Source organism: Telmatherina bonti, assembly GCF_933228915.1.
Source record: "Telmatherina bonti genome assembly, chromosome: 21".
NCBI classification, from domain to species: Eukaryota; Metazoa; Chordata; class Actinopteri; order Atheriniformes; family Telmatherinidae; genus Telmatherina; species Telmatherina bonti.
Window position 1 is genome coordinate 13113778 of NC_136630.1, and position 27769 is coordinate 13141546.

General features: G+C 39.7%; 1 protein-coding gene across 1 annotated transcript in view; it reads left to right on the forward strand.

The window, feature by feature from the left end:
- LOC306771787 (testican-2) overlaps window positions 1-27769 on the forward strand; it is a gene marked incomplete at both ends in the record, with an annotated part of 47293 nt that continues 19524 nt past the window's right edge. The window contains 2 exons of the mRNA XM_079261104.1: window positions 1-177; window positions 24508-24553. Of these exons, the coding sequence (XP_079117230.1) occupies window positions 1-177; window positions 24508-24553 (223 nt within the window). The remainder of the gene's footprint in view (window positions 178-24507; window positions 24554-27769) is intronic.

A 27769-nucleotide genomic window follows, 5' to 3' on the forward strand; every position in this document is an offset into this window, starting at 1 on the left:
ATGGACGTGGTCAGAATTGCGGCTTGCCTGTGTCTGCTGGTGGGCGTCTCGCTCCAGCTGGACGTGAAAAGTGGGAAAGAAGCAGGAAAAACCGGGAATTTCATGGAAGACGAACAATGGCTGTCAACCATCTCCCAGTACAGTCGTAAGATCAAACACTGGAATCGCTTCAGAGACGTGAGTGATGCTTTCTCGCCTCTTCGCGGAGTAAACGCGGCTCGTTTCCTCAGGTGTTCTCGCGCACAGTTAAACTGTCACCCCGAAGTGCACATGCACAAGATTTGATCAGCTTTGTGCTGAAGAAATACTTTAAAACATCTACATTTTGCAGGTGTTTGAAGGTTTTGCTCACAGGTCCGAGTAAATGCGCGCTGTTGCGTTCACGTGCTCTCACATCAGGAAATCATTATTTCCTGATTCCATCATTTCTTTTCTGATTTAAAAAAAAATAAAAATTTATTTGATCAGAACAGATGTTTTTCTATGATATTTCTCCAACTTTGCATGGAGAACGTAAGTCTAAGTGCTGTTTAAGCCTCCTTTTGATAGTCTGTATTGCATGTATAAACCCCACTGATGTTGTCATATTGCACATAAAATAGAGAGATCACAGTTGGGAGTCTTCCTGTGCTTTCATACAGCAAGACATCAGCTTCAATTCCATAAATTACAAGTACAGACAGCTGAGTTTAAGGGAACAACTGCTTCCTATTCCCAGTGGACCTGCTTCCATTGATTCCCAGACTGTTCATGCACAGCTTTGTTCATGCTCCCCAGCCAGAGCAGAAGGACTAATCTCAATAGATATGAGCTGTAAATTAATACATTAATACTTCAATTCTTATTTAATTCTTATTTTAATTTCTTGTTTGCCCAAATTTAGCTCAGAGTGGATGGTTGGTCAGAGGTGAATATTTCTCAAGCCAACATGGCAAACCTTGGCACACTGCAGCTTTTGAGCACCTGCTCCTTTGCTTTGTCACTCAGTGTCAGGGTTCGATTTAAACCATGCTCCACTTGTTTTAGTTAATTAAATCAGTTCTTCACAGCCTAATGCACATTTCAGTGATATTTTCTATATATAGTTAGAGCAGGAAATGCTAAAAACAATACCTGTATAGCACAAATTAACAGGGTTTATTACAGGTGGATGATGCTGATTAAAAATGCCATCGAGGTAAATTTGTGATGTAGCGACATGACACATTTTAACAGAATCTCATTCAAACTTGAGATTGTTTCTTTACACCGAACAAATCATTCACCTAATACTGTTCATCGCAGCTCTGCAGACTTCTAAAAATCCATTTTCTACATAAGTTTGCCTCATTAATTTGCACCATTGGTCAACAGTGGCCTTTCACAAAGATATATTGCAGGAACAGCTAATCTTGTTAACAGTGCTGAGCTTACATGTAGAGGAATGATTTAGTTTTTCATTTATTATTTAAGATCCTGGTACGAGATCATTTAACACTGGTTGGGAATGTTGGACATATTTTTTTTTATCCAAAGCAAACCAGCTATGTATATAAATATTTTTCACACAAGCTTGTTAGGAGGGTTTTGGCTTGTGGTTCAGCTGGCTGCAGGGCCACTATTCCCCCGTTGACAATATATTGCAGTATCTTAGCTTAAGGCATCTCAGAGTATTCATGCAGCTCATTAGGATTATCTTATGTAAGGTGATAAGAGCAGCAAATGGTCCCAAAAGCAACCTATTGTGACATTCTACTGATGTAAATTAGCCTATAGATTTGAAAATGTCAAGATAAATGAGCCCAGATGGGAGTGTTTGACGTGTTATGGGTCAAAGGAGCCCCCAGCGCGAGTTCATCACGACTGAAAGACAAAACATACCATGAATCTGGATAAGACGCTTTGGAAGAAGTTGTTTGGCACGTCTCAGCTCCAAATCTGCAACAAGCAGTCAGTGGTTTGATCTCACTGCTAGGAAGTGTCACCGCTGACTTGATAGTTTTATCAGCATTGGCCAGAGACAAGCTTCAGTTGTGTGTGTATATGCAGGAGCCTGCATGATAGCCCCATGATAGCTCTTCTGTTGGACCCCGACAGAATTAGTTATTGAATAGCACATTTGTGTTGTCATGCAAAATTTAAACATCATCCTCCCTGGTGTTTGGAGCATTTTGCCTCACCTGTCTGTTTGGATCAGTGTTTGACTGACAGAGTGGTTGAACGGAGTGATTTGAGGTCTTTCTGTGGGGCTTTTGGCTGCATATTGGCCCACAATGTCCCAAAGCACATCTGGTTTAATGTTTGTTTGTGTTCTTGAGAAACTGGACCAGAAATCTTTCAGTCTCTTTGATTGTGGTTGCATCAGGATCTTAAATGTGACATATCTTCAAAAATAGAGATCTTTTTGTCAGATTAGTAAAAACAAAAATGATAATGTGTTGTTTTGAATGAAATAGTTTCACCACCTGGGGGATGAAAGTACTTATCAACTCAATGTTGTGACAGGTATGCAACGCTTGTCAGATGGAAACGGGGTAGACAGGATGTGGCTGGTTTTGTTTTAAAATGTCCCTGTGGTGCAGTTTGGACATCTCACCTGACCAATAGCAGTAAGCTGTAAAGATGGGCACCAATAATGTTCCAGGCAGTTTTAATCACCAGCTGCAAACGCTTCCTGTCTTGGGCCGTGCACATTCAATGACAGTTTGTTCCAATTAGGATACTCTTGATTTGTCCTCTGTAGAAGTTTGCAAGAACCTCTTCAACACTTTTTATTTTTGTACCCTAATTTGGATGATACTGTATAACAAACCATCCAGCTTAAGGTAAGCCGTGCTGGTGATTGAGTACTTCTTAAAAATGGGTTAAACTAAACTAAAATGGTACAAAAAGTGTTCTGCAGGGATTCTGTGGCCATTTCCTTCTCTGTCTTATCCGGCTTCACCCCATAAGTTTCAAAGTGAATGGTGAGTCTATAAAAAACACCATAATTTAAACACTTGTATTAACAAACATTTATACTTTTGGTGCTCTGTAGCTTAAATGATTCATCGGTTATGGAAACTGTCAATGATTATTTGCTCTTATGTTTAACTGTGAACTGGTTCGAAATTTGTGTCTGCAAAACCAACAAGAGAGGTTTTCATATATCTGTGGCCATGATAATCCTATACTAAAAGCCCTGCAAACATAACATATATACATAATAGGTTTTAAGATATTGTGGCATTTCATTCAGCAGATGTTGGGAGATATAATGTTTAGCAAAAATGTGCACAAACATTGAACCATAACACATGAGGAGAAGTGATGGATTGCTTACTTTCTGCTCATATATATTCTGCTGTTTTGGCCATCTGAGATACAGCGTCTGAAATTCAACAAGGTTGCATTTGTTTACTGGCTGTCTTGGCAAGAGGACGTGTACAAAGAGATGGGAATATTCATGCTGCATCTAAATGAAATAAAACAGGGACAGAAAAATCACCAACATATACTTTACAAACACAGCTGTGCTGGTTTTATAGATCTGATTGTTGTTTAAATTGGACCAGTGTGCATTTTATTATCCAACATGGAGACATTATGAGGAAATGCTGAAGAAAAGGACAAAGAGGTGTCAGAATAGTCCACAGCACGTTAACAAACTCCATTATGACACACATCAGCGTTAAGCTGTGACATGCTGAAAATATCAAAGCGTCAACATTTGCACTCACGCTTGCACAGGATTCATCCACACAAAGCACGACGGCAGGTCCACAATTTAGAGTTGGTTGTAATAAATGTTTTGCATCACTTAAAAAAAAAAAATCCTCTTTGACAACTTGATGTATTCATTTGTCACAACACAAGTTCTGTTTTGCATTCTGATGTGCTTTGGTGAATCTGCTCAGTGGGAGCTCAGGCCACTGCTCATGGGAACAACAGTGTGCTGTTCATTCACAGCCAGAGTCTCCTATCTCTGAACACTGGAGATAGGGACCTCATTAAGGCGCCCTGCAGCCTTTTAGCCAACCACAGAGGGCTGTTTAAGGTTTGCACCTGCTCTAGTGTGAGCTGGTTTTAATGAGCTAAATTTGCTACATGTTTTTTCAGGTGGCTCCTCTGTTCTTCCAGTTGGTAAGATCAGGAAAGTGAGTCAAAGCATGAGTATTCATTAGCAGTCTCTGAGCCCCGGATTAATGTGATGCAGGATAGTATCACAATGAGAAGTTCCTTTAACTGTACCAAGTAGTTTAATGTGCTTAAATTTACATTCTCTATGCAGAAATGATGAAAAGAATATCGTCTGAATAGAAGAACAGGAAACAATATATTAGCTATAAAATATCAAAAAGGAAGCCAAAATGTTTAAATTTATTCTGTGATTTAATCATTTTAAATATTTTTAAGGCATTTTCTGTGTCAATTCTTTATATTTATTCTTATTTCACTGGAAGTTGCTCACTTTGGAGGATATGATCACTGCAGTGCTTTGAGCGAGAAGAATTGCCTCGCATGCTTCCACTGCAGGGGGTAGGAGCTACGTACCAATGAGGATTTTATGCTTTTGGAGAGTTCAGAACCTTTGAAGGTGGAGTTTGCTGCATTGCACATTTCTAATTAATTGAATAGCTACTTGCAACATTTTTAATTTCAGTTCGTTGGACTCGTTTTTACACAGTCTCGGGAGTTTCTGCAACAGTTCAGAAATGGTGCACATTGCCATGCTAACTTACTTATAATTATGATGCAGTCATGCTGATGTTACAAAAAATGGTCTTTTAGCATTGGGATCATTATACACCAGGGCTATCAAACCCCAGTTCCTCATAAGGCCACTGTTCTGCAGGATTTAGATGCTTTCCTGCTCAAACGCACCTGATTCACATTGAACGAATCCAACAGCTTGTTGTCGAGTTCTGCACAATGACTCATTACGGGGAGTTGAAGCAGGAAAACATCTAAAACCTGCAGGACAGTAGGCTTAGAGGGCCAACTTTTGATATCCCTGTTATGCATGATTATAATAACTGTTGAAACATTTATTTTTGTGGACATTATAATAAGAAAACATAATCCACTCAGCCTTACAGACAATATTTATTGAATTATTTTATCCACCGCCAACAAACTGATAATAATAATGAATCTGCCTAACAAAACTAGTTATAGCAAACACTCTTGGTGCAACTTAAGCCTGTTACATACTCCACGAGAAGCGAGAACTTTTTTCTTGTTCTCGAAGCTCCGAGAAGAAAATGATGTCATCTTGTTCTCGCGGACGTGTTTGAGGACAGTTCTTGACACACCAGGCTGGCAGAACTTTTTTCTTGCGGGGCTGCGAGAAGTACCGTGCGGACATTGGAGGTGGGTGTCATTAACACGGAGAAAGCATGAAGCGGAGTTGCCGCTTCATGCTTTCTCCGTGTTAATGTGTTTCTCCGTGTTTCATGTGTTTGCTGTTGCCGGCAAAACGGATTGTTTTAATAAAACAGCTGATCGAGGTGGTGAGAAAGTATGAACATTTTTACATGTGGCAATAAAACACTCGGACCCAGCCGCGTGCAGAACCTGCCCATTCATTCCTAACATCTTGAGAGCCCTCATGAGGGACTGGACGGCAAAACCTCTGCACCCGACCTCGATGGGGTAACACCCAGTCCTTCATCCCCCTACTCCAACATTCACTTGCCAGCTCCTCTTCCTCTCAAAGGCCTCTTCCATCCTGTCTTCCCAGGGGACAGTCAGCTCCAGAAGGACCACTTGCTTTGATGTTTCAGACACCAGAACTATGTCTGGCCTGAGTGGGGTCTCAGTGATGTTCGACCTAGGTCGACCTTCAGCTGCCAGTCTTGAGCTGATGCCAACAGCACCTTCTATATCACAGTTATTAGGAAACATGTTATTGCTACGTTGCTAATTCAAGGCTATAAATTAACATGTCGATAATGCAATTAATTCCTGGCCATGTGTTTGGCTACTTGATGCAAAGTAAATGGCCAATGAACATTATATTTCCATACATTTTTTTTTTTTTCAGACAAGACATGTAATTTTTCAGACAAGTCATTTTTTTAATTATAAAACAACCAGAAAGGGTGCCTCTCCTTTCTCTTAGTTACCTATACAGACATTCCTGAAATAAAATTAGAAAGGTGTTTCTTCTGTGATGAAAAACAAGTCAAAAAGATATTGCCCATGATGAGGAGTTTTGAAACCACCACTTTTATACAAATGTTTAATTTAAAATTTTTGGATATGCTGTATTTTTTATTTAATTTTTGTGACTTCACTGTGACTTGCTGTTTGACTTTACATCTTCACACAAAGGAATGTGTTTCTGAAGTTAAACGTTTAGGCTCTAAAACCTTTTGGTTAGGTGATAAAAGATTATGACAAGGATTCGACCTGTAACACTATTTAAAATATGAAGACAGCTTCATTTCCCACTCGGCCTTGGTGACAGGTCCACTGGAGATTTAATGTTTATTATTGTTTTCCACATGAGTTAGCTTATTTGTAAAGTATTACTATGTGTCATGTGGTGACAAGTGAGATTATCTTTATTCTGAGACAGTATCATTTTTCCATCAATGTTTTTTTTAACTTTTTTGCTTGAAACAATAACAGAACGCTTCAGCCTGGTGGTTTTAACCCACTAAATTCTCTAATATCTTTTGAAAATCACAACATTTAATTACCTCTGATTAGCTTCTAGTATGCATCATTTTTCATCAACACATAATTAACAGTATGCTCTAGTGAATGTGACAATGACTATGGCTATGTCACTGACCCTACAACAGCATGGGTCCTGACTGAGGGATTGATACATGCAGAACCCAAGTTCTTTCCATTTTTCAGCTAATATGATGCCGCAGCATCAGGAGACTCAGCTCCTTTAGCTGAAAAACACACTGCCAGCTGTAGGTTTTTCTACCCCTGCCATCAAGGTTGGCCATTTATTAGAACTCCTGCAGGATTTATGCTCCAGCTCTAATAGCCGCTGTAATTACAAATATGGGAAGTAAGAGTAACGAGGCAGTATTTGATAGTAGGAATATGATAATGAGGCTTATTTCCAGTTAAAATTGAGTGTCAAACTGCTGGTTGAAAATTATGCTGGGTGAAAACCATAACAGTTTAATGAGCTTGCCGTAATGTGTATATCTATGAAGATTGGCCTATCCAATCAAGACTTTGTGGATTTTTTTCTCATTGCACAATAATGAGATCGAAGTGGCAGAAGCAGAGAAAAGAGGCTTTTCTTGCTCTCTTGTCGTCATCATGTGAGTGTCTTTCTGGTAGATGTCAGAGAGATTTGCTACTAGAGTTTGGGAGTGCTCAGATGCTATTCACAGTGGAGAGAGAGGAAAAAGAAGATCCCATTGGCTTTCCAACGAAGGCGTGGGTGGCTCTTAATTGAGTGGAGATGCTGCTTTGTGTTGTTGCTCCTGTGGAGAAGCTCCTCTCACTGCAATTTACGTCCGGCGAAAAGAAAACAGAGAAAGAAACAAAAACAATTAAAAAAAAAAAAAAAAAAAAAAATCTAAAGAAACTGAGAAAACCTCAAAAGTTGTTTCAAATTATTTTTCATCAATGTCATGCACAGTTCACAGATAGTAAACAAGCAAGATGTCTTTCTGCCTTCCATCTTGTCTAAATCCAAGAAAGTTACTTGTTATAACAGGGTAGTACACGTCGATTAATAGATTTCATAATGGAGTTAGGCTGCAGCTACTGCACTAATCTGTTACTATACGCACACCAGCAGCAACGGCGATGATGTCCTGAATTCCATCTTTTTCTGCTGATAACTTCTCTCTGAGCTGCTGAAATGTCGAGTTGAATAATTAGTTGTTCCAAGGTTCTTCTTCTGGCTCTATTGTTCATGCATTATTTATAGTGGCATCTGCCTGAGTTGTCTCTGTACTGGTGAGGCTCCTCTATGCCTTGCTGCAGGCTGAGCGATAAATGCTGCCACTCTGCTTGCGTTTGTCTTCACGTAAACTTAGCATGACGGCACAACCGTGAGAACAAGGGATCTAACGTTTTAACTACAATTTTTTCATTGTGTTGAGTTGATGAGAGCTGATGAAATACAGTGTTTTTTTTTTTTTACGTTTCTTCTTGTTTTTGGAAGGCTCGTGCAGTTGGCCGTGTGTCAGAGTTGTGTTGCATGAGGCAAAAAATAAAAATATCTGGATATCAAATATGTTGGATAGTTGCCTGGTCTACACATGTGGGAATCTTCTGGGTAAAGGTCTTTGTTCTGTTGCACCACCACTACGAGAATGTAGCGTGCCAGTCATCTGACATAGATGCAGATTTATGCAAAAGAAACTGTCAAAGAATAAGCATGTGTGTGATAGTATTTGCAGTATTTGTGATTATTTTGCTCTGCTTCTTAACATACTTTGGTAGTTACACATTTTGACTCCAGATTGCTTTGTAATAAGGGGTGTAGCAGAGTTTACAGTTGATCTTGAGGAGAATATGAACGTTTATTATTGGCAAACTTCAGTCTAATGCAGTTCATTTTTTCTGTGGTCCATTACATTTTAACTTGCCAGTTTAAAGATGCCCAGTGTTTGGGTGTTGTTTGGAAAAATGCAACTGAGGGCACCTCAGTAGTTCTTCACAGCATCAAGATGCCTGGTTTGAATCCCAGCCTGTCTGCATGGCATTTGCATATTCTCTCTCAGGGATGTTTTTTCTCTCATCTCACGTCAGCCAAGTGATGTTACATTAAAATTTGGATGAATGTTGCAGTAATATTTTCCTCTTCAGAGCTGCTTGTGAAAATTGCTGGTCTCAAATTGTGATCAGGACCACAAAACTGGCATTGACAATGTAAAGTTCATGTATTTAGGCTCACAGTATAGATTTATCCGTATTGAAGTTTTCCATTTGGCCAGTAGATGTCAATTAGGTCTGTGTGGAACTGGCAGTTTTAATCTGGACCAGACCCTTTTTTTTTTTTAAAAACCTAGAACTGAGAAAAGAAGTATATTTGCTGTTATTTTGGACAGTGGATTTCTTGTTGACCTCACTTAATAGGGTGATGATTTCACTTCTTAACTACAGAGCAGAAAGAGACGATGTATAGCCACAGGTAGGCTGTAACAAAATAAAGTCGGATGCAGTTCCATCATCCAAACTTTCCTCTTCACTTCTTCCCCACACCTTCTGTGGCCCTTTGTCTCACCATCTGGCCAGACTTGTCAGACTGCCAGTCAAAGCTTTGCTGAATTAGCATCAATTAGCACATAAGGGCTCATTTACAATTGTGTTTCTCTGCAAAGCAGATCTATGTCTATTGTAACCTCTGTTGATCAATACTGTCTGATGTTCTGAATTTTGCTCTCTCCTTTTCTTACATTTTGTCCTTTTGAAACACCTTATTTTATCAAAGAAATGTAAAAATTAAAATCGAATGTGTTAGAGAGATATGACCAAGAGACAAGTTATCAATTTGGACAGTAGAAAAGCTTCATATTTAAGATAAATTCTAATTATGATTAACGATGTGTTCAGACCAAACGCGTTTTGAGCGTCAAAACTGCTCAACATGCTGAACGCTCAACGCTGGTCACTAAACTGCCACTTTTGTGTCCGATGCCCAAAACGCTCCTGTCATGTCTGCCGGGGAAAGGCGACGCTTTCCTTCCGGTCAGTTTGAATGATGGTGGATTCAGTAGAGCGATGGCATGGTTTTATTTAATAAATAAAGCTAGAGAACGTTGTCATGGGGCAGTGATAGTCACTGTCAATGCAACAAAAGCTGCACTCAGCAGAGAGCCCCCCCCCCCCCACCACCACCACCAAACAAAGCGTTGCTAGGCAACGTATCCTGCTACGTTGCCAAATCAGTAACATTCAGCTTTTTAGCAAGAAATGGTTATCCTAAATATTGCACGGAGTCATCGCATCTCAGCCCCGTGTCTGAATTCACCACAGAAATCCTCCAGGAGCTGCGAGCTGATCGCTCTGATTGGTTGACGCCCCGCGTCAAGCGGCCAAAGTTCAGCTTTGCCCATCTCTGGCTTTTGACGGGCGTTCCACGCAAAAACGTAAAATTTCGGCGCGTTCCCGCCAACACCCAAAACGCTCAAAAAGCGACACGAGAAAGCTTGATGCCCCCTTGCCGCGCCTCCACATAGACTTTACATGGAAACATGCCGCTCTTGATGCTCAAAACGCGTTTGGTCTGAACACACCATAATGCAGGTCTATCTTTTCCAGTATGGAGAAATAAAGTGTCATATCTGCCAGTGCAGACATTAGGAACAGAACAAAAAGGTTATATTTATGATTTACGGAAAGTCATCTGCAACTTTGTTACACTGAGATGACTGTCCACAGTGACCTTTATTGTTATCATTCACAAACAGGAAGCTTAAGGCTCAGTTTACCCTTCACTGGATGAGCACAAAAAAGAGGTTTCACCTGCTACAAACGCTCTTTGGGAAAGGGGGATAGTCAGGGGACCTGTTTCAGTGAAAATGATTAAATTGAAAAAAAAAAATGTGAGCAAACATAGCTGTGCATATACTGTATTAGCCAGGTGGGAATGTATTGAATCTGCAGAGCAGCACTGTCCTAAATATAAACAGATATGCCTCAGGTGGTTTTATATACTTGATATATGTGTGTTTGGGGCCACCAGTATTGTTATTTATTGTCTGGTTCCTGAGCTTTGTTCAGCACATGGCCTGAGCAGAGCAGCTGTACCACTTATTCTCAGTAACAATAGCAGTAATAATGCAAGGTGCTCAGGTTCAAATTGGCATTGATGGATTTTTTGCTGGAGGCCACAAATCGCTCACTGTTGCAACAGCAGAGAAGGTAACATACAATTAGGCCATGTAACTGCAAAAACTGCAGACATGCTCTTGCCTCAAGAGAAACAGCTTCTCTTAGGATCTTTTGTGTGTTTGATATTCGTATTAGATGAGATGGGCTTGTCTGTCCCAAAGCTACATATGGAGGAGCAGGGAGATCTGAGCCTCCTCTCTGTATTAACTGTACCAAGCAAGAGGGGTGTGTCAAGACTGTACTTTGAAAGGACTTTGATCCACTCTTTGTGCAAGCTGTGTGCAAGTATGTGTTGCATGTGGTGGATATATCTGTTGATATATGTGTGTGTTGGAGAGAGTCTGTTAATTATTTGAGCTGGCAAGGTAATGCATACACGCTATCCAGTCATATGGAAATGACCTTGATCAAGTAAATCTTATAGCGTGGATACACGGCAGAGCTAGAGCGCTAACCGCTTTTCTGTCAGCAGAAAGAGCGCAACAGAATCTCATTTCTGCATGATGTAGCTCTTCCGAAAACCATAACGTGACATCTCAGCGTGCCTCCGTGTTTTACTGTAATATTAATCTGCCACTGAGGGAGATTAGTATTATCAGCAGCCACACAACAACCCAATTTGTCCTCATTGGCGCGGCAGACGGGGGGAATTAAGTGTAATCAGCCGGCTAGCATATTTAACCTAGCCCTGTGAGTCGTCTCACTCAGATCCCTGCAATATTTCAGCTGGGATGGTTATCGCCCATTATGTTCTCTAAACTGTGCTGCTGGTTTCTGGATTTCTCTCTGACAGTTGAAAAGGGGCTTCAGTGGACTTGTTATTGCAGCCTTATTTATGTAAACAGCTGGCATAGGCATTAAAACTTCAAAACAGCAAATTAAATTATAATTGTAGACAATGATAGATGGTTGGAATTGTGATTTAGGGAAATTCACTGAAAACACACATGCGAACACACGCACACACTAATGACAGTACACCGCAGTCTGCTCGAATGATTGCACAGCTGCTCTGTATAACAAAAGTTCATCCTGCTACAGATGAGTGGTGAAAGAAACCATAAACACCCACTAATGTCTGGTTTTTATAATCAGTAGGAAAAGGACCAATTAGTACTTATTTCAACTGATTAGCAGATATAGAAGCATGATACCTGAGCGGACATGCTCATTTTTAACCCTTTTTCCAGCACAATACTATGAACAATAATTACAATGGAGGCAAGGACATTTTTCTTGGGTTTCCTTTTTAATTCCTACCATTACATTGGCTGCTTTTTCTGTGCGTTAGAGATGGAATGATGCATCTGAAGAAAAAAAATCAAAATGGCTAAACGTGTCTACATGCATTGTCTACATTAATTACCTATTCTTATAGGGCTTACAAAGACATAAGACTAATCTTGGTATAAAGTCAACTTCACCATAAAAGAACAGTTGATATTTAGTTGTTAGTACAACCTAATGCTTCAAGGTTAGTGAAAAATACCAAGCAAAAATACATGAAAACAGAACCTGTTAAACAATTGTTTAAATTTCCATCAGCTCTTCCTTTTTTCTTTCTTTACCTCGGAGTTCAAAGCCTACTCTTCTTGAGACATAAATCTTTTTAAAATTAAGCCATAGACATAAAGTTTTGTCGTTAAAGAACTCCCAGTAATGCTATAAAAACCGCTTGGCTCTGAAGTTGATAATAAACGTTACTCAAAGATTACTCAAAGTGTTGCATTAGTCAAACTACCCATGATTTACTGCTGCAGAAGCTGTATGCTGACCTGGCTCCAGATATCTGAATCAGTGCCCACACTGCAGGCTTGTTCTGAATAAATTCAAACAGACCAACTTTTGTGCCCATTGATGGTTATCTTGTGGATCCTCCCAAAAATGTAAAACTCCAGCAAGACTTCTTACATTTTCTTTTATAGAACCAAACTTCACTAGAAAACGTGTAATTGATGCTTTGTTGCTCTTTTCTAAATAATCTATAGGAAGAAATTTGTGAGATTGTAATGTACAGAAGTCCTAGCCTATTATTTTGAGTAAGGTAATCCATGTAACATCATGGGAGCAACAATCCGTTTGTAGTGAAATGTGTAAACCAGTGTCATGTATCTGTTTACCCAAACTAATACCCAAACTAATTTTATAGACAGGACTTTTGCCAATGTCATCCAGGTGTGTCTGCAGGGCAGGAAGCAATTCTTATCTTGGTTTATTTGATAGTAAATGGTAAATGGACTTGTACTTCTATAGCGCTTTTCTAGTCATGCTACCGCTCCAAGCGCTTTACACTACTTGTCACATTCACCCATTCACACACACACTCATACAACACACTCATACTCCGACAGGCACATCGGAGGGCAGCTTGGGGTTCAGTGTCTTGTCCCAGGACACTTTGGCATTTTAGTCAGGGGAAGCCTGGAATCGACCTCCCAACTTTCCAGTTGAAGGACAACTGCTCTTCCTCCTGAACTACAGCCACCTCATCATGTTATATTAAGAGTTTTAAGTAAGAGTATTAAGAGTTGATTATAGTCCACCAAGAACTGAAAAATACTGTGGATCCAGGGCAGTTAAAGCAAAGACTACCATAAAAAAAAGTGATGTTGTTTAATGTAGTTTTGTTTTCTAAAGTCTATTTCAAGTCTATATTGAAGTTTTAAACATATAATGATTAGGTTATTACATTATAGGGTCAGCAGAAATTCACAAATAATCGCAGTTTGAGAAAGTCAAAGTTCCGTCTCTGGAATATATTGTATGCTAGCTACATTTCTAGCTAGTCGACAACCTGCCAGAACTAGTTAGAGCTAGCTGGTCAACTAAATGAAGAACAATTATTCTCAGATGAACATTCAAAGAGGAAGAAGTCACTAATGTCAATTGATTGTAAGCCCACTAGAAAAGAAAAAAGCAGTTTAAACCAGGCACAACCTTCATGTTAAAAGGGAGTTTTTTCCTTCCCACTGTCGCCAGTGTGCTTGCTCAGGATGGGAGATTGAGTTGGACCCTCCAACTCAATCTATTGGTTTTCTTATATAGGCTATTATGAATTGGCTGTCATTATGTTTTGTTTTTTTTTTATGTCTGTAAAGCGTCTTGAGATGGCATTGCCGTGATTTGACGCTATATAAATAAAGTTGAATTGAAAGTTGAACTTTTAGGTTGGATTTATACTGGTGCAGCATATGCGTACAGTATGCCAGGTGCAGCTGATGCTGTTGAAACAAGCTCTTGCATTCGAGCATATTGTCACGCCGTCATTTTGAAATTTTTCTTCCATGTTCAACACACAAACTCATCAAAATGCTTCATAAATCCAGAAACACGTTGCCACAAATCAACCAATCACAATGGAAAACTTCCACGTAACCACAGTACAAGCAAAGGGTGCACATCAGGTCTGGAAGAGTTGCACATCGGGCTTCCACAGACCTGTGTGGAGCAGACAGCGGTGCCGCCATCACCCACCTGAGCACACACTGTGTGAGAATTAATCCAGCTTTAGTTTGTTCGGAAGTTGCTAAGTTATGAAAATAGCTCATGTTATTGTTTATAAAACAAATGCAAATTCAGTTCATTAATAAAAAAAAACCATAAAGGTAACAGATACTGCATTTATTTCATAATCATATATATGCATTTTTCGAAATACTTGCACTTATAATATTTATATTTCTTTTGAAGCTGATAGAAATTAAGAAACAAGCTGAAAACTGTAGCACACAAGAACAGCCATATAAAGACGCTTTCGATTTGGCCTTCAAAATGTCAACAAAGTCCACAAAGATATTCATGGAGATGGCTTTTAGTTCTAGATGCAAACCCTGTAAGCCCTTTTTTCTTCATCTGAGAAATAATGTATTTCTAAGAGTTTATTAAAGTGATTTTTTTTTTTTTTGCCTCCCCCTTTGTTTAAGATGGATTACAGCTCACTCGGTAAGACCATTTTGCCCCTAACCAAACAAAATTCAAGTTAATCCACTGTAATACATATACTGACCACTTTTTTGTGTTTGCAGTTCAATACTGATGAGCCTAACCCCCATAAAATAAAAACAACACATTAGCTAAATGCTTCAGCTTGCTTTATTACAAGATTTTTTTGCTAATATTGTATGCAGACGCAGCATGGCTCAGCACAGTAAAGACAACCCTGCAAAAGCTTCAAACTCCCAGGGGCATCTGTGTGAAGCTCAACCTGAAGACTCGCCTCTTCTCTTTCTGCCTCTTTGTTTTGCAAACAGGGGGGAGGGAGTGATAAGATGCTGCAGAGATTCTGCTGTTCCAGGGTTCTGCTTGGCTCAGCACTGGGGTCCAATAGAATCCATTTTTCTGCATCTGCACCCTCCTCCTCTCCAATTACTGTATTTCTCAGAGCATGCAAAGCCTTGATTCAGCCATGGAGTTTCCTACAGCAACGTGAGCCTGGCCACTGTTTGATGTGGCACTTCATCAGTGATTTGAGGCGCCGGCTAAAGGGCTCCTCTGAAGAACAGGTTTAATTCTGTGATGCTGCTTCCTGAAATCTGATTTTATTATCTCATGGCAGCAGCTCCATAAAAAAAAAATCCCTTTCATAATAGGGACTTAATATATTCAGATTCCTGTAGGAGGTTAAAAAAAAAAAAAGCCTCTTTTATGTTACCTGCAAATAAACCAACATCTGCCTTAAAGAAAATATCATTGGGAGTTGGTTTAATTATCTGCATTCGTCTGCAAAAGCTAATCTCCTCAGTCAGCCTGATTGCTTTTGCATTTCAGCACTTTGCAAATGTTTCAGATGGATGCACGTTTCGCAGCTGGCTACTTCATGGTTTGGGAGAAAAGACATGCCCTTCAGGGCAGAGATAGTTGCACATTGTGCTTAGGACTGTGCTGCATTGCAGGCAGACGTCTTACCTTGTGAAACAACATGTGTTCTTTCTCTCCAGGCCCCCAAGCACTCCCGCTCAGATGATCAATTTGATCCAGCTCTGTGTTGCTCAGCTGCAACATAATTGTATAATAATACCGGGATATTTGCCATGGTCAAAACAACCTGAACACAATATTGGATCATCTCTGCCTCTAAATGGAGAAGAAATCATAAATCTGTCATATCTGAATCAAAGCCATCTGACAAACTACTTTCTGCTGGTGCAGAAACCACATGATTTGATACGTCGGGTTAGAAAACACACGGAAACTGTGTGTTTTGCTATTCTGCAGCCACAGGGTTCAGATTAAAAAGCGCACAGCATCATTTTGGAACACTATTGCATTTCCAAGTATTTCAGTCTGTGACGGGTCTGTACAATAGTCTCTCTGCTACTTCTCATCACACGCAGAATGAGACATTACCTCCACCACTTAGGCCCCAGCATGCTGAATCAAGGCGCCATAATGACATGGCAAAGGCAAGATGCCCTCCCGCTGCTCAATGGTAACTACAGAGAGATGGAGGGTGGACTGTAGCCACTGCCTGTGTTCTCTTTTGCAGTCATTTAAAATATGCATAGAGAGGTAGCTAATGCAGCTAACAAGGCAAAGCATGTTATTCTGCAAAATGATGGTGAGGGGAACATTGTCCTGCCAGTCAGACGGGCAGACACACATCGCTGATCTGATAGGATGACATAGCGTGAGCACAGACCAATCATTGAAGGAAAGCTTCTTGCAGATCTACCTTTAATTATAGACCTGACCTGGAACACCAGTCCATCCATCAGCTTGTGTTTATCCAGTCACTGGCAGAGTAAATGACCTCATGAAGCTGGATAAATGACAACTGGAGGAAATGCAGAATATCCGGATCATCATTTAACCTCTAACTCATATCCTGCAGCTTAAGTGATGTTCACACTGCAAATATTGTCTTCAGAGATCATTGAGGCATACTGCAGAGGTTGAAGCAAGCAGTTATTGCCCAGAGTTTGAAAGATTTCATCATAATGGTTCGCCGCCAAAATTCTATATTTGTTTGTGTAAATGAGTTGTGGATTTGTGAAGACATTAAATGCTTTTTGTTCCATGTAATAAATCAAAGCAATAGACTTTTATGAAGTTATGTGAGTTTCTTTATTCGACAAAATGCAACATATTCCCCGCCACTGATGTCTTTGTCGCTGTGGTAACCCAACAAAACGGAAAAGAAGATTACTGCCAAAGGGAGAAGTGGAGCTAATATAAAGTTTAAAAGCAATTTAGCAGCTTTACTGACCTAAAAGCAAAAGGGACATGTGGAAAGAACGCTGTTAGAGATGTGGTAATATTAGTTTTGTACACTTTGGGACAAAGCAGCGGAGATATAAGGATATAAGGGAGAGTAACAGAGTTAGGATGACATAATCATAAGAAATACTGAGCAACACATTATTTTTATTTTTACCATGAAAAAACTGAAAATGTAAATGCACATCTACAGGTACATCTCAGAAAATTTGAATATTATTAAAAGTTCAATATTTTTTGTCACTCATTTCAGAATGGGAAACCTATATATTTTTGTAGATTAATTACACATAGAGTGAAACATTACAAATATTCATTCCTTGAAATTTTGATAATTGTGGCTTAAAGATAATGAAAACCCAAAATGCAGTGTCTCAGAAAGCTAGAATATTGTAAAAAAAAAACAAACTTCAATATTAGAAAGTCATAGTGTCACACCCTAATCAAGTAATTAACTCAAAATACCTGCAAAGGTATCCTAAACCTTTAAATGATCTCTCAACCTGGGTCAGATAGCTACACAATCATGGGGAAGACTGCTGACTTGACAGATGTCCAGAAGACGATCATTGACCCTCAACAAGGAAGGAAAGCTATAAAAGGTCATTTCTAAAGAAGCTGCGTGTTCACAGAGATCTGTAGCCAAGCATATTAATGGAAAGCTGAGTGGAAGGAAAAGATGCACCAGCAAAAGGCAGAACCGCAGCCTTTGGAGCATTGTCAAGCAACATCCATTCAAGAATTTGGGGAGCTTCACAAGAAGTGGACTGAAGCTGGACTCAGTGCATCAAGAGCAACTACGCACAGACGAATCCTAGACATGGGCTACAAATGTCACATTCCTTGTGTGAAACCACTCCTGAACCAGAGACAACGAGAAGCGTCTCACCTGGGCTGAGGAGAAAAAGGACTGGACTGTTTGTCAGATGAAAGCAAATTTTACATTTCATTTGGAAACCAAGGTCCCAGAGTCTGGAGGAAGAGTGGAGAGGCACCGAATCCATGTTGCTTGAAGTCCAGTGTGAAGTTTCCACAGTCAGCCGTGGGGAGCTGGTGTTGGTCCACCGTGTTTTCTCAAAGAACACTTCATGCTTCCCTCTGCTGACAAGCTTTATGGAGATGCCGATTCATTTTCCAGCAGGACTTGGCCAAAAAGACCCACCTGATCTGAACCCCATACAGGATCTTTGGGGTATTGTCAAGAGGAAGAGGAGAGACACCAGAACCAACTATGTATATGACCTGAAGGCTGCTATCAAGCAACCTGAGCTTCCATTCATTCATTTTCCTAACCACTAATCCATCAATCCAGGGTCGCGGGGAGCCTACCCCAGTAGTCTTAGGGCAAAAGGCTGGAACAGATCGCCAGTCCATCGCAGGGCCACACAGAGACAAACAACCACTCACATTCACTCCTAGGGGCAGGTTAGGTTAATTTTAGCCAATTAACCTAACATGCATGTCTTTGGACGATGGGAGGAAGTCGGAGCACCTAAAGAGAACCCACACATACACAGGGAGAACATGCAAACTCCACACAGAAAGGCCACTGTCCAAACCTTACACCAGCCAAGGATCAAACCAGTAACCTCCTTGCTGTGAGGCCACAGTTCTAACCACCATGCCAGCATGGATTGATGCAGTAATTCATGCAAAAGGAGGCCCAACCAAGTACTGACTGCATGGAAATGGACATGCTTTTCAGAAGCTTTCTGTTTAAAATATCCTTTCTTTCATTGATCTTATGTAATTTTCTAATTTTCTGAGACACTGCATTTTGGGTTTTCATTATCTATAAGCCACAATCATCAAAATTTCAAGAAATAAATGTTGATTCATTACACACTCTATGTGTAATGAATCTATGTAATATATGGGTTTCCCATTCTGAAATGAGTGACGAAAAATATTGAACTCTTTCATAATCTTCTAATTATCTGGGATGTGCCTGTATACTCTATGACACATCACAGTCTTGTAGGCATCATGGGCAATAATGAAACCAGACAGGCTAAGATTGTTCAGCAGAAAGAACAGAATTTGTGTCGTGAGGAGACCCAACAGAGAACGGAGTCAATGTGCTGATGAGCTACTGATGTCTGATTGCTCATGTTGCAGAACTGTTAAATTTGCAATCACATGTAAGAGTACAGAAAAATATTCACTCCTGGAATTGCAAAAAGCACCAGAACGGGATCACATGGTCGGTCGTTTGTATCCCACACTGTCTGAGATAAAGGGCAGTTCTATGTTTTATTGTCAAAATTTGTTGCAGAAAGATGGAGGATTAATGAAAAGAGGGCATTATCTGCTGATATTAGTGTAGGAAACCTGCCACACTCTCTTCCCAGCTCTGTGAAGATTGATCTCGTACCATTCCATCGCCATCATTTCCATGGTATTGTAATGAATTGTTACCATATATAAACCAGCACAAAATGCACATGTGGAAGAAAGCTTGTTTGTTAATATGTTGGAACTGTGGGCTAAGGTTTGTGCAACATACAAAAACACATTTTCAGCTACTAAATATAAAAAATAAGAGAAAAACACTACAAAACTCACCTCTTTCTGCATTAGCGGAGCACTGACGAACACACACTTAAGAAAATCAAGATCAAAGACACTAATATGCAAGTTTAATTTGTGTTAATCTGAAACATTTACAAAAAAAATAGCAAAGGGTTTTAACCAAAATATTAAAACTGTTTGGTAATTTATTAAAATAAGTTGTTTCCTGTTTGCTCAGCCTGTGAATTGCTTTTAAGAGTTCATGACGGTCTTTGTGCCCTCCAAGAAAAAATAATGCCTTCACTAGTTTCTGAGTCAGCCTGTGTATTTGCAGAAATTTCATGTCAACGACAACAATCTAGTAATGACCATTACGTTATTCTTTATACCTTTAAGGCATCTAATCCTGAGCAACATTTCTCACCAAATCTCAGTTTTGCCGCTACACATTAAAGCTGCCCAGTCTGTTTATGGTTTTAAGTCCTTGCTTAAGACCCACTTGCTCCTACTAGCTTTTGAACATACTTGAGCTTGACCTTATTTTTTTTTGCCTTTATTACATATTCTGGCCTTGTGCATTTACTGATTTTATTGTTTTATTGTGTCGTTGTTCTTATTGTTTGGCATTTGCGGTTGTAGTAAATGCGCTACATAAATAAACTTTAACTTGACCTGCATATTTTGTAATGCTGTAACATACTATTTGAGATGATTAACATGCAGCTAAATGGTGTAAGAGCACCCCTGTTGTCATCATGCTGAGTTGGGATGTGCATCGACATTTTTGCTGTCAGTGCTCAGGAGGGGGTATTCTGTGTTGCAGTGGGGTCGGGGGGCGTCTGGTTCAGGGTATTTAGTGGTATTTGTCACCGGCAGATGAGGCTTGGGCAAGGTGAGGTAGATGTTAACTCAGAGGAGTGTAGTCAGGCTTGCCTCCAAACACTGTCAGCCTAATACCAGCGAGCAGTCCAGGAGGAGCGGTTGCAGCATCTGGATAGTCAAGCTCCATTAGGCTCCTGACTCTGTTTTACACTGGCTGCATTACAGCTCTGTTGACAAATGGCAGAAGAGGTGGTGTGTGTGAGATATGAATCACATAACTCAGGGGACCTCCAGCATGAATATCATACCCCCCCCACCGCTCCCTGAGCTTTCCCTCCCTCCCAGCCTGTTGTCAGGGCTCGCTGTGAACTCTAGCAGCAACCTGGCAGGGATTCAGTGGGACAGCATTAGCTCTCAACCTTGGTGAAGGACTAAATGTAGCTTCAGCCTTGTGTCCTTGCTGTCACACTGCTGCTGGGAGAAGATAAGCACGGCAGCCTTTAGGACGTGCTGTCGGGTTCCCACCGGCCCTGGCAGCACTGTGAGCTGCGTAATCGCAGAAGCTCGGCAAATAATTAATTAAGTGCATCTGATGCAAGACATGGGCATTCAGTCTTTGATGATGAGGGTAGTGTTTGCAGTCTTGCAGATTATCTGCCTGACTGCAGGGATGAGCAATTATTTTTGCTCCTTTTTTTTTCACGATGTATCGTGTCAACCTGAAAGTTTCGTGATTCATTTTAAATGCCATGTAAAGGCGTATTTTCTGACTAGAAGTAGTTTTACGCAGCAATGAAAGTGTTCCACATAACACGCCTAAAGTTTTCTTCACCACCGAAGGGGAGAAATATTTACCGATGAATTCTGGCCTCAGTACTTAAAATGCATTCTGACTTTTTTGGCTTGTCCTTGTGAAGCTTGTGAATTGTTCATAAAGATGCTGTCACAGCACTGTTAAGTAGGAGGTATAGCAGTGTGTGTGTGTGTGTAAAAGAATTAGGTATATTTACAGAGTGGAGTTGCTGAAATAAACCATGCAGTGCTATATTTCTTTCAAACACCGGCGCATTGAATGATGAAACTCACAGGGAGACGCTGAGGTGGGTATTGATGTGTAATGCCCTTGGACCGAAGCCAGGCTGCTGAAATGGAATGAAAGGGAAGCAGTCAGTCCCCTGTTAACTCAAGGTTGTTCTTTACAGAAGCTATATCTGTCTGTGTCGTCGGTGCTCTGCTTAGCATAAGTTGTGTGGAGCTGCAGCTGTAAAGAAAACAACTAGATTGCATCTGCATGTTGACTTTGAAGATTCCCACCAATTTTTTTTCTCTGTGCTCTTCCCAGGCTGATGTGGTATGTCATGGCTAATCCACAACTTCTGAGCTGGCAGGACCCTGTTGTTGTCTGGCGTGTAAACACAGCCAGAGAATGGGCCTAGTAGTCATCGGGACCCATGCCAGCTCATGGAAACGGCAGCTGATCATCCTCAGTTAATAGGCGCTCATAATCCTTTGCGAATGTCTTATATTGTCCCTCGAGAGGGGCGAGACTAGCGCGCGTATTTCCAATCAGTGTACATTAAGGGCTGACAGTTTAACTGCTGCCATAGCTGCAATAAGCCGACCCACTCTTTGCATGCTGAATGGAAGAAAAATTTAAACTGTTAAGTGTCTTTTTTTATGTCTATCAACAACTGTTTTTTCTTTCTTTTTCCCTGACTGCTGCTGGTCTCTGCTGCAGGAAGTCGAGGTTAGTCGCTCCTTTGTGAATTCTTATAATGCACTCTCTGTCTTTGCTCTGACACTTCTTTGACACTTCTCTCAGGCTGATGGTGTCACCTCCCAGATGACTAAGAGCTAACTGCTTATAAAAACAACCACACACACAGTGTAATTGTTTGCTGTAGGGAAAATAAAAAAAAAAATGTTTTGGACTTAAACTCAGCATTTTAATAGCTCGGCTGCAACATAAAGTAATAAAATGATTAGAAGCCATAACATGCAAAGTAGAAATTACATCAAGTCAGAAGCCCCAATTTAAACATGCACTTCTGTCAGTAATGAGGCAATAATATGAAGTGCAACTTATAAATTGACCTCAGGTCTTTTTAGGCTGGAAACTATCAGTCCATAGCGGAAAAACAAGTAAAAGAAACATGCAACTATCCTTTTAACTCCCCATCTGGTTCCCAATATTTAAGCTGCCTTCAGCTGTACTTGTTCAGCTTGACTTGAGAGCTCAGTCTTTGTATCCCTTCAGCAGAATAAGTCTGAGCCAAACCGATCAGACATCCTCAGAGTCCTCACTGGGCCTTGTGCCGAACACAAACTGCTTTACAGTTGATCCTCTCAGTCCTGACTCGGGGAGAAATAAGTCAAAGTGGACACAGCAAGTACGGACGCAGAATTTTTATTATTGTTCCAGTGCAACGCCACTAGGGGTGCTCTTAAAAAAAAAAACCCAAAAAAACAAAACAGCCATGTTAGTTTGGATAGTACTCCTAAGCATTGCCTCTGTAACAGAGCAGGAGAAAATAATGTATTTAAAGTTCATAATTTTGCCTTGTGGCATTTAATAAAGAACCGAGAGTTGTTTAACACTTTGTTCAACCAAATCAGTTGTTCAGGATCTCCTGCAAAAGCAGTTCTCCCACCTCTGTGGTCTTTGCTGTTGTCTGTATGCACACTCACAAGGGGATATGATTTCATCTTGAGTCTAGGGACCCTGAGAGACAAAGTCACCTCCAGAACAAATCCTTTAGACAGAAACAAGCCTGCCGTGTCTGGCTTGATGATGTCATGCTGCTTGCTGGCTGATAAATAGCTGAGCTTCAAATGTTGCCGCATAAGCTCTGTTCTAGTTTTTATTATATCATAACAGGGATTTAAATTGTCAGAAGAAATGACTAAATAAACTAATCAAGGATTTTCGAAATGTCTCAGAAACAAAAATGGAAAGTAACAGGCAGATTGAAAAAAAGAACATTAAATACAAATTCTAACGCAATATCATCTGCAAAAGTGTTCATTTTAATAGCAAAACCCATTAATTAAGGTTCTTTTTTACAACTCCTGATGCGTTCCCATAACATTTTCCTATGATAAATAAAAAAGTCAGAAAAAATAATATTGTATCACTTTCAATCTAGTTTGAGCTCCAGCTTCAGCTACTTGTCTCATTTTCTTTTTATGTAAATATATATATATATGTATATATATATATATATATATATATACATACATATATATATATACATAACGTATACATATAACGTTACATACATACAACATACATGTTACAAAACAGACAACTGTCCTATTTATGCTTGTAATAATGACAGCTGGATTTCATTCACAGCACCCATAAAGATGCATAAACTCAACCAAATAATTTTTACTGTGCAAAGGGGCAATGAAACAAATCCTGCTGGTTGCAAGGAAGCAGACACTGAATCATAAACTGACATTTTGAAATTAAGTTAACCTCAGTGGCTATAAGTTGAAATGAGGTTATTAGGCTTGATCATTTGTGTTGCACCATCCCTCAATCCGTTCATCTTCCAAACACACACTTTATGATGCAACAGTAATACAAATGCTATAATTTTTTTCCTCTGTGGAGTTTTACGTTGTGTCCAGCCGTGCAAAAATAAATGAAGAAAAAACACACAGATAAATGAACAAGTTGCAAAAATGTCATATTTTGAGACATTTAGATTGGGTTAGAAATGTCTTTTGAATGAACAATTAAACCATCCTCAGCATTTATTATATTCTTAATTAATCAAGACCCAAGTGCAGAATACTACTAAAATGTTTTAAAGATGCATGTGTAATAGTCATTACAGCCACCTAAATGATGTAGTTATTTTTATATTTTAACTTCAGTCGAATAAAAACCTTCTTCCTGAAGAAAATGTTAAAGGATTAATGTTATCATAAATTGCTTTGAGCTCTCCTCATTAAGTGCAAGACCTGAATATATTTGAATAGTTCAAATTTTAAATGTCATTCATGATGTAAAGCACAGTTTTGATGTTTCCTTGCATGTCTCTTATCTCTTCCTGATTATTTATTCTCTTCTGAATTTTAAGTAAGCCGTGAGTGCAGGAACTTCCTACATTGTGTTGCCTAGTATGCATTATTAAACCCATTCATGCAATCATATTTTCTTTTCAGGATGACTACATCAAAAACACGGAAGAGAACACTGGCTCGGATGAGAGTAAGTTAGGAAGCAGTTCATCTTAGTGCAAAGGGTTTGCTTGATGTGTTTGAGGATGAACTTGTGCTTTCACTTGCAACTTTTAGTTGGTTTTTTTTTTCCACACAGAGCTGAAGTTCTTGATTTAACATTATACAATAGAAAAGACTTGCACAACTCAATATATTATATACTGGAAGAAATTGAAAGCTACATGCCGTTTGCCTTTATGCATTGGTTCTAGACAATAAAATGACATGGAGCATATTATCAAAGTGCTGACTTCTCTTTAGTCGTTGAATGAGGTGTCAAAGTCTGTGAAGGGTGAGAACACAGCTTTGATTCAGGAAAGTAGAGGTTGAGCCTTCAGTCAGATCCATTATTTCGAAAAGCCTGCTGTAATTGCTTTTGTTGCTGAGGGCTCAACTCAGAACTCCCACCAGGTTCCATTTTCCTCCATGGGGGTCTGTTTCTAGCTGGGGAAAAAAAATCTTACCTTTAGAAAATCTGCTATTTTCAGCTACGAAGTAGGAGCAGAGACTATGGAGTTCAGCTATGCAATTTGTCTGTTAAAGGGCTTATTACGCTTTCACAAAAGCCAAAATTACATGATGGTGTATGTCGACGGTGCATTTACCTGCACATGATTCACAATATATTGACTCATATATGCCTCTTTTTTGGGACAATGTTGCTTCTCATTCTGAATGGCTAAAATAGTCAACGCAGGTGCTTTCTTTTTGTTATCTATACACAGAAGGATGATTTCAGCTGTGAAAAGGAGCTGATTGTAAAAGGTCTCTTTGAGACATTCCTCATAAGGCTTCCCTCTCTTCTTAAAAACAAAGGGCTTAAAATTTTAGTGCATTTTCAAAGTGAAATTCATCACATTTATTTTTTACACCTTTACAATGTTATTGATACATTTTTGTTAAGTGATATGTTGCAGAAATAGCCTTTTTGTAGTTTTAAAGGAAAAATGAAAGTAAATCAATAAAAGAATGTTAAAACCAGCATTACTAAACAGATTTTTTCACATAGGAGAACCCTAAGGAAGTGGAATTTAACATCTGTTTTGCACCCTGTCTCTTCTCTGAGCTCTCTTCAGCTTGTAAAAGTTAGTCTAATATTGACTCCTATTGTATCTCTTGCTCTGTCACTTTCTCTTGTTTTTTTTTCCTCACTTCCTACGATAATGCAACATTTTCCTTTCTTTGCTGAATCAGCCACAGTGCTTGTCCAAAATGCAAAAAACAAAACACAGTTGTCACGCGATGCATTTGGCTGGAGCACAAAGTTACAGCGTGCAGTTTCTCAGCCCTGGGATTCTGCAAAGCAAAGCAGACCACAGGAATGTGCATAACGAATGTCATTGTGTCAGAAGCACTGAGTTTTAAAGTAAAAAAAACTTGTGTGGTGTGTGGATTTATGTAAATAAATGAATTGCTAAAGGAGTTTATTGGTAATGCACTTTGGAAACAGAAGTGACAAAAGTGTGCTGCTATGCTTCGTCAACTTATAAACACACACACTCATGCCACATATACAACATATGGTAAATTGCAGACTCACTCGTAGATTCTTGCCTTTAAAATACTGCTGACAGATGGACTGTAAATTTAAAAGTGCATATGTCTCCACAGACTTGCTTTGTTTTATGGATGTTTAATACAGAGTCTAGTTTGCTCTCCAATTGTTGGGCCACAGAGAACATTACATGCATGCTGGACACATGCAGTATCTCAGCCTCACATCAGCAGAGCACCTGCTGATCCCTTGTTTGGTCTTTGTTTGGGATTTGGAAGAACTGAGTAAGCGTGAGTGTAGACTATGAAGTTATTCAATTCAATTCAATTCAATTCAGTTCAATTCAACCCTATTTATACAGCGTCAAATCACGGCAATGCCATCTCAAGACGCTTTACAGACAGAGAAAAAAACATGATGAAAGCCAATTCATAACAGCCTACATAAGGAAACCAACAGACTGAGTTGGAGGGTCTAACTCAATCTCCCATCCTGAGCAAGCACACTGGTGACAGTGGGAAGGAAAAAACTCCCTTTTAACAGGAAGGAAACCTCCGGCAGAACCCGGCTCAAGGACAGGCAGCCATCTGCCTCTGCTGTGTGGGGGGAAGAGTTATCCGGTCACAAGTTGAAGACTGATTTAAAACATGCAAAAGAAAAGATTTTACATGTTGCACTTGTGCTGTAAGGTTTAAAATTGAGTCCTGTCATTTTAAGTTGCAAAATGTGGATAAACTATCACAGTGCAGAGCCCCCTGACTGTGATGGTGTTATGTTGTGTAAATAGCAGGTAATTAAAGTTTCGAGGTGGTGCCCCAGTGAATCAGGTTTTTGTTTTCAAACACATGTTGTAAAAAAAAAAAAGAAGTATTTAATAAGCTTAATATATGCTGATTTTGGAGGCCAAGCAAGCATCTTGGACTTCATTTTTGTCAAACCAACACTAGATTGAAGCCACTGCGATTGTAGTTTCCATTAGGAATATGTTGCACATTAAAGTAAATATGAATAACAGGAGATAAAGTTCCTTTTTTAAATTTATTTTTAAGCCATTACAGCTTGGTACTAATCTGTTGCTCATATCCTCACCTTTTCTCCCTTTACTGCTTCCAATATCTAAACAAAAATATCTAAAAGTTCAGCTTTTTGCTGCATCAAGATAATTTTGTCAGTGATTTAGAGGTTCTGCCTAAAGGATAAAAAAAAAAAAAAAAATAAAACTAACAACATAAATAAAGTTTTTGTTGGCAGATAAAGTTATTCCACTTGTGTGACACTCTACATGTAGCTCTGGGCAAACTTTTAGAAAGGTCAAAGTATTAAAGTGCAGTAAGAATCGTTTCACATATTAGGCTATATATGTAGCCAATTAACAGAGCCTTCCCAGTGTGTTCCTGCTGCAGGGGGGGTGGTGTTGGAGGTTGAGTATAATGCCACACCCACGCCGCCTTAAAGCCAGTGAATGTGAGAAGCAGCCCAGGAGGTCATCTCAACCATCTGTTCTCACAACGGGAGGAATAACTAATGCAATTTTAAGAAATTGCCGTGCTCGGTGCAGTGTGGGCGACGTTTATTTGAATACCATTGATTTTATCCCCATCACATCCCCCCTCTGGGACTAATTCTGCTGGCCTAATTGATCAGAACCCTCTTCATTGCAAATTCAACAAGACAGCAGAGACTACAGAAAGGTGTAGTTGTCCCGGACGA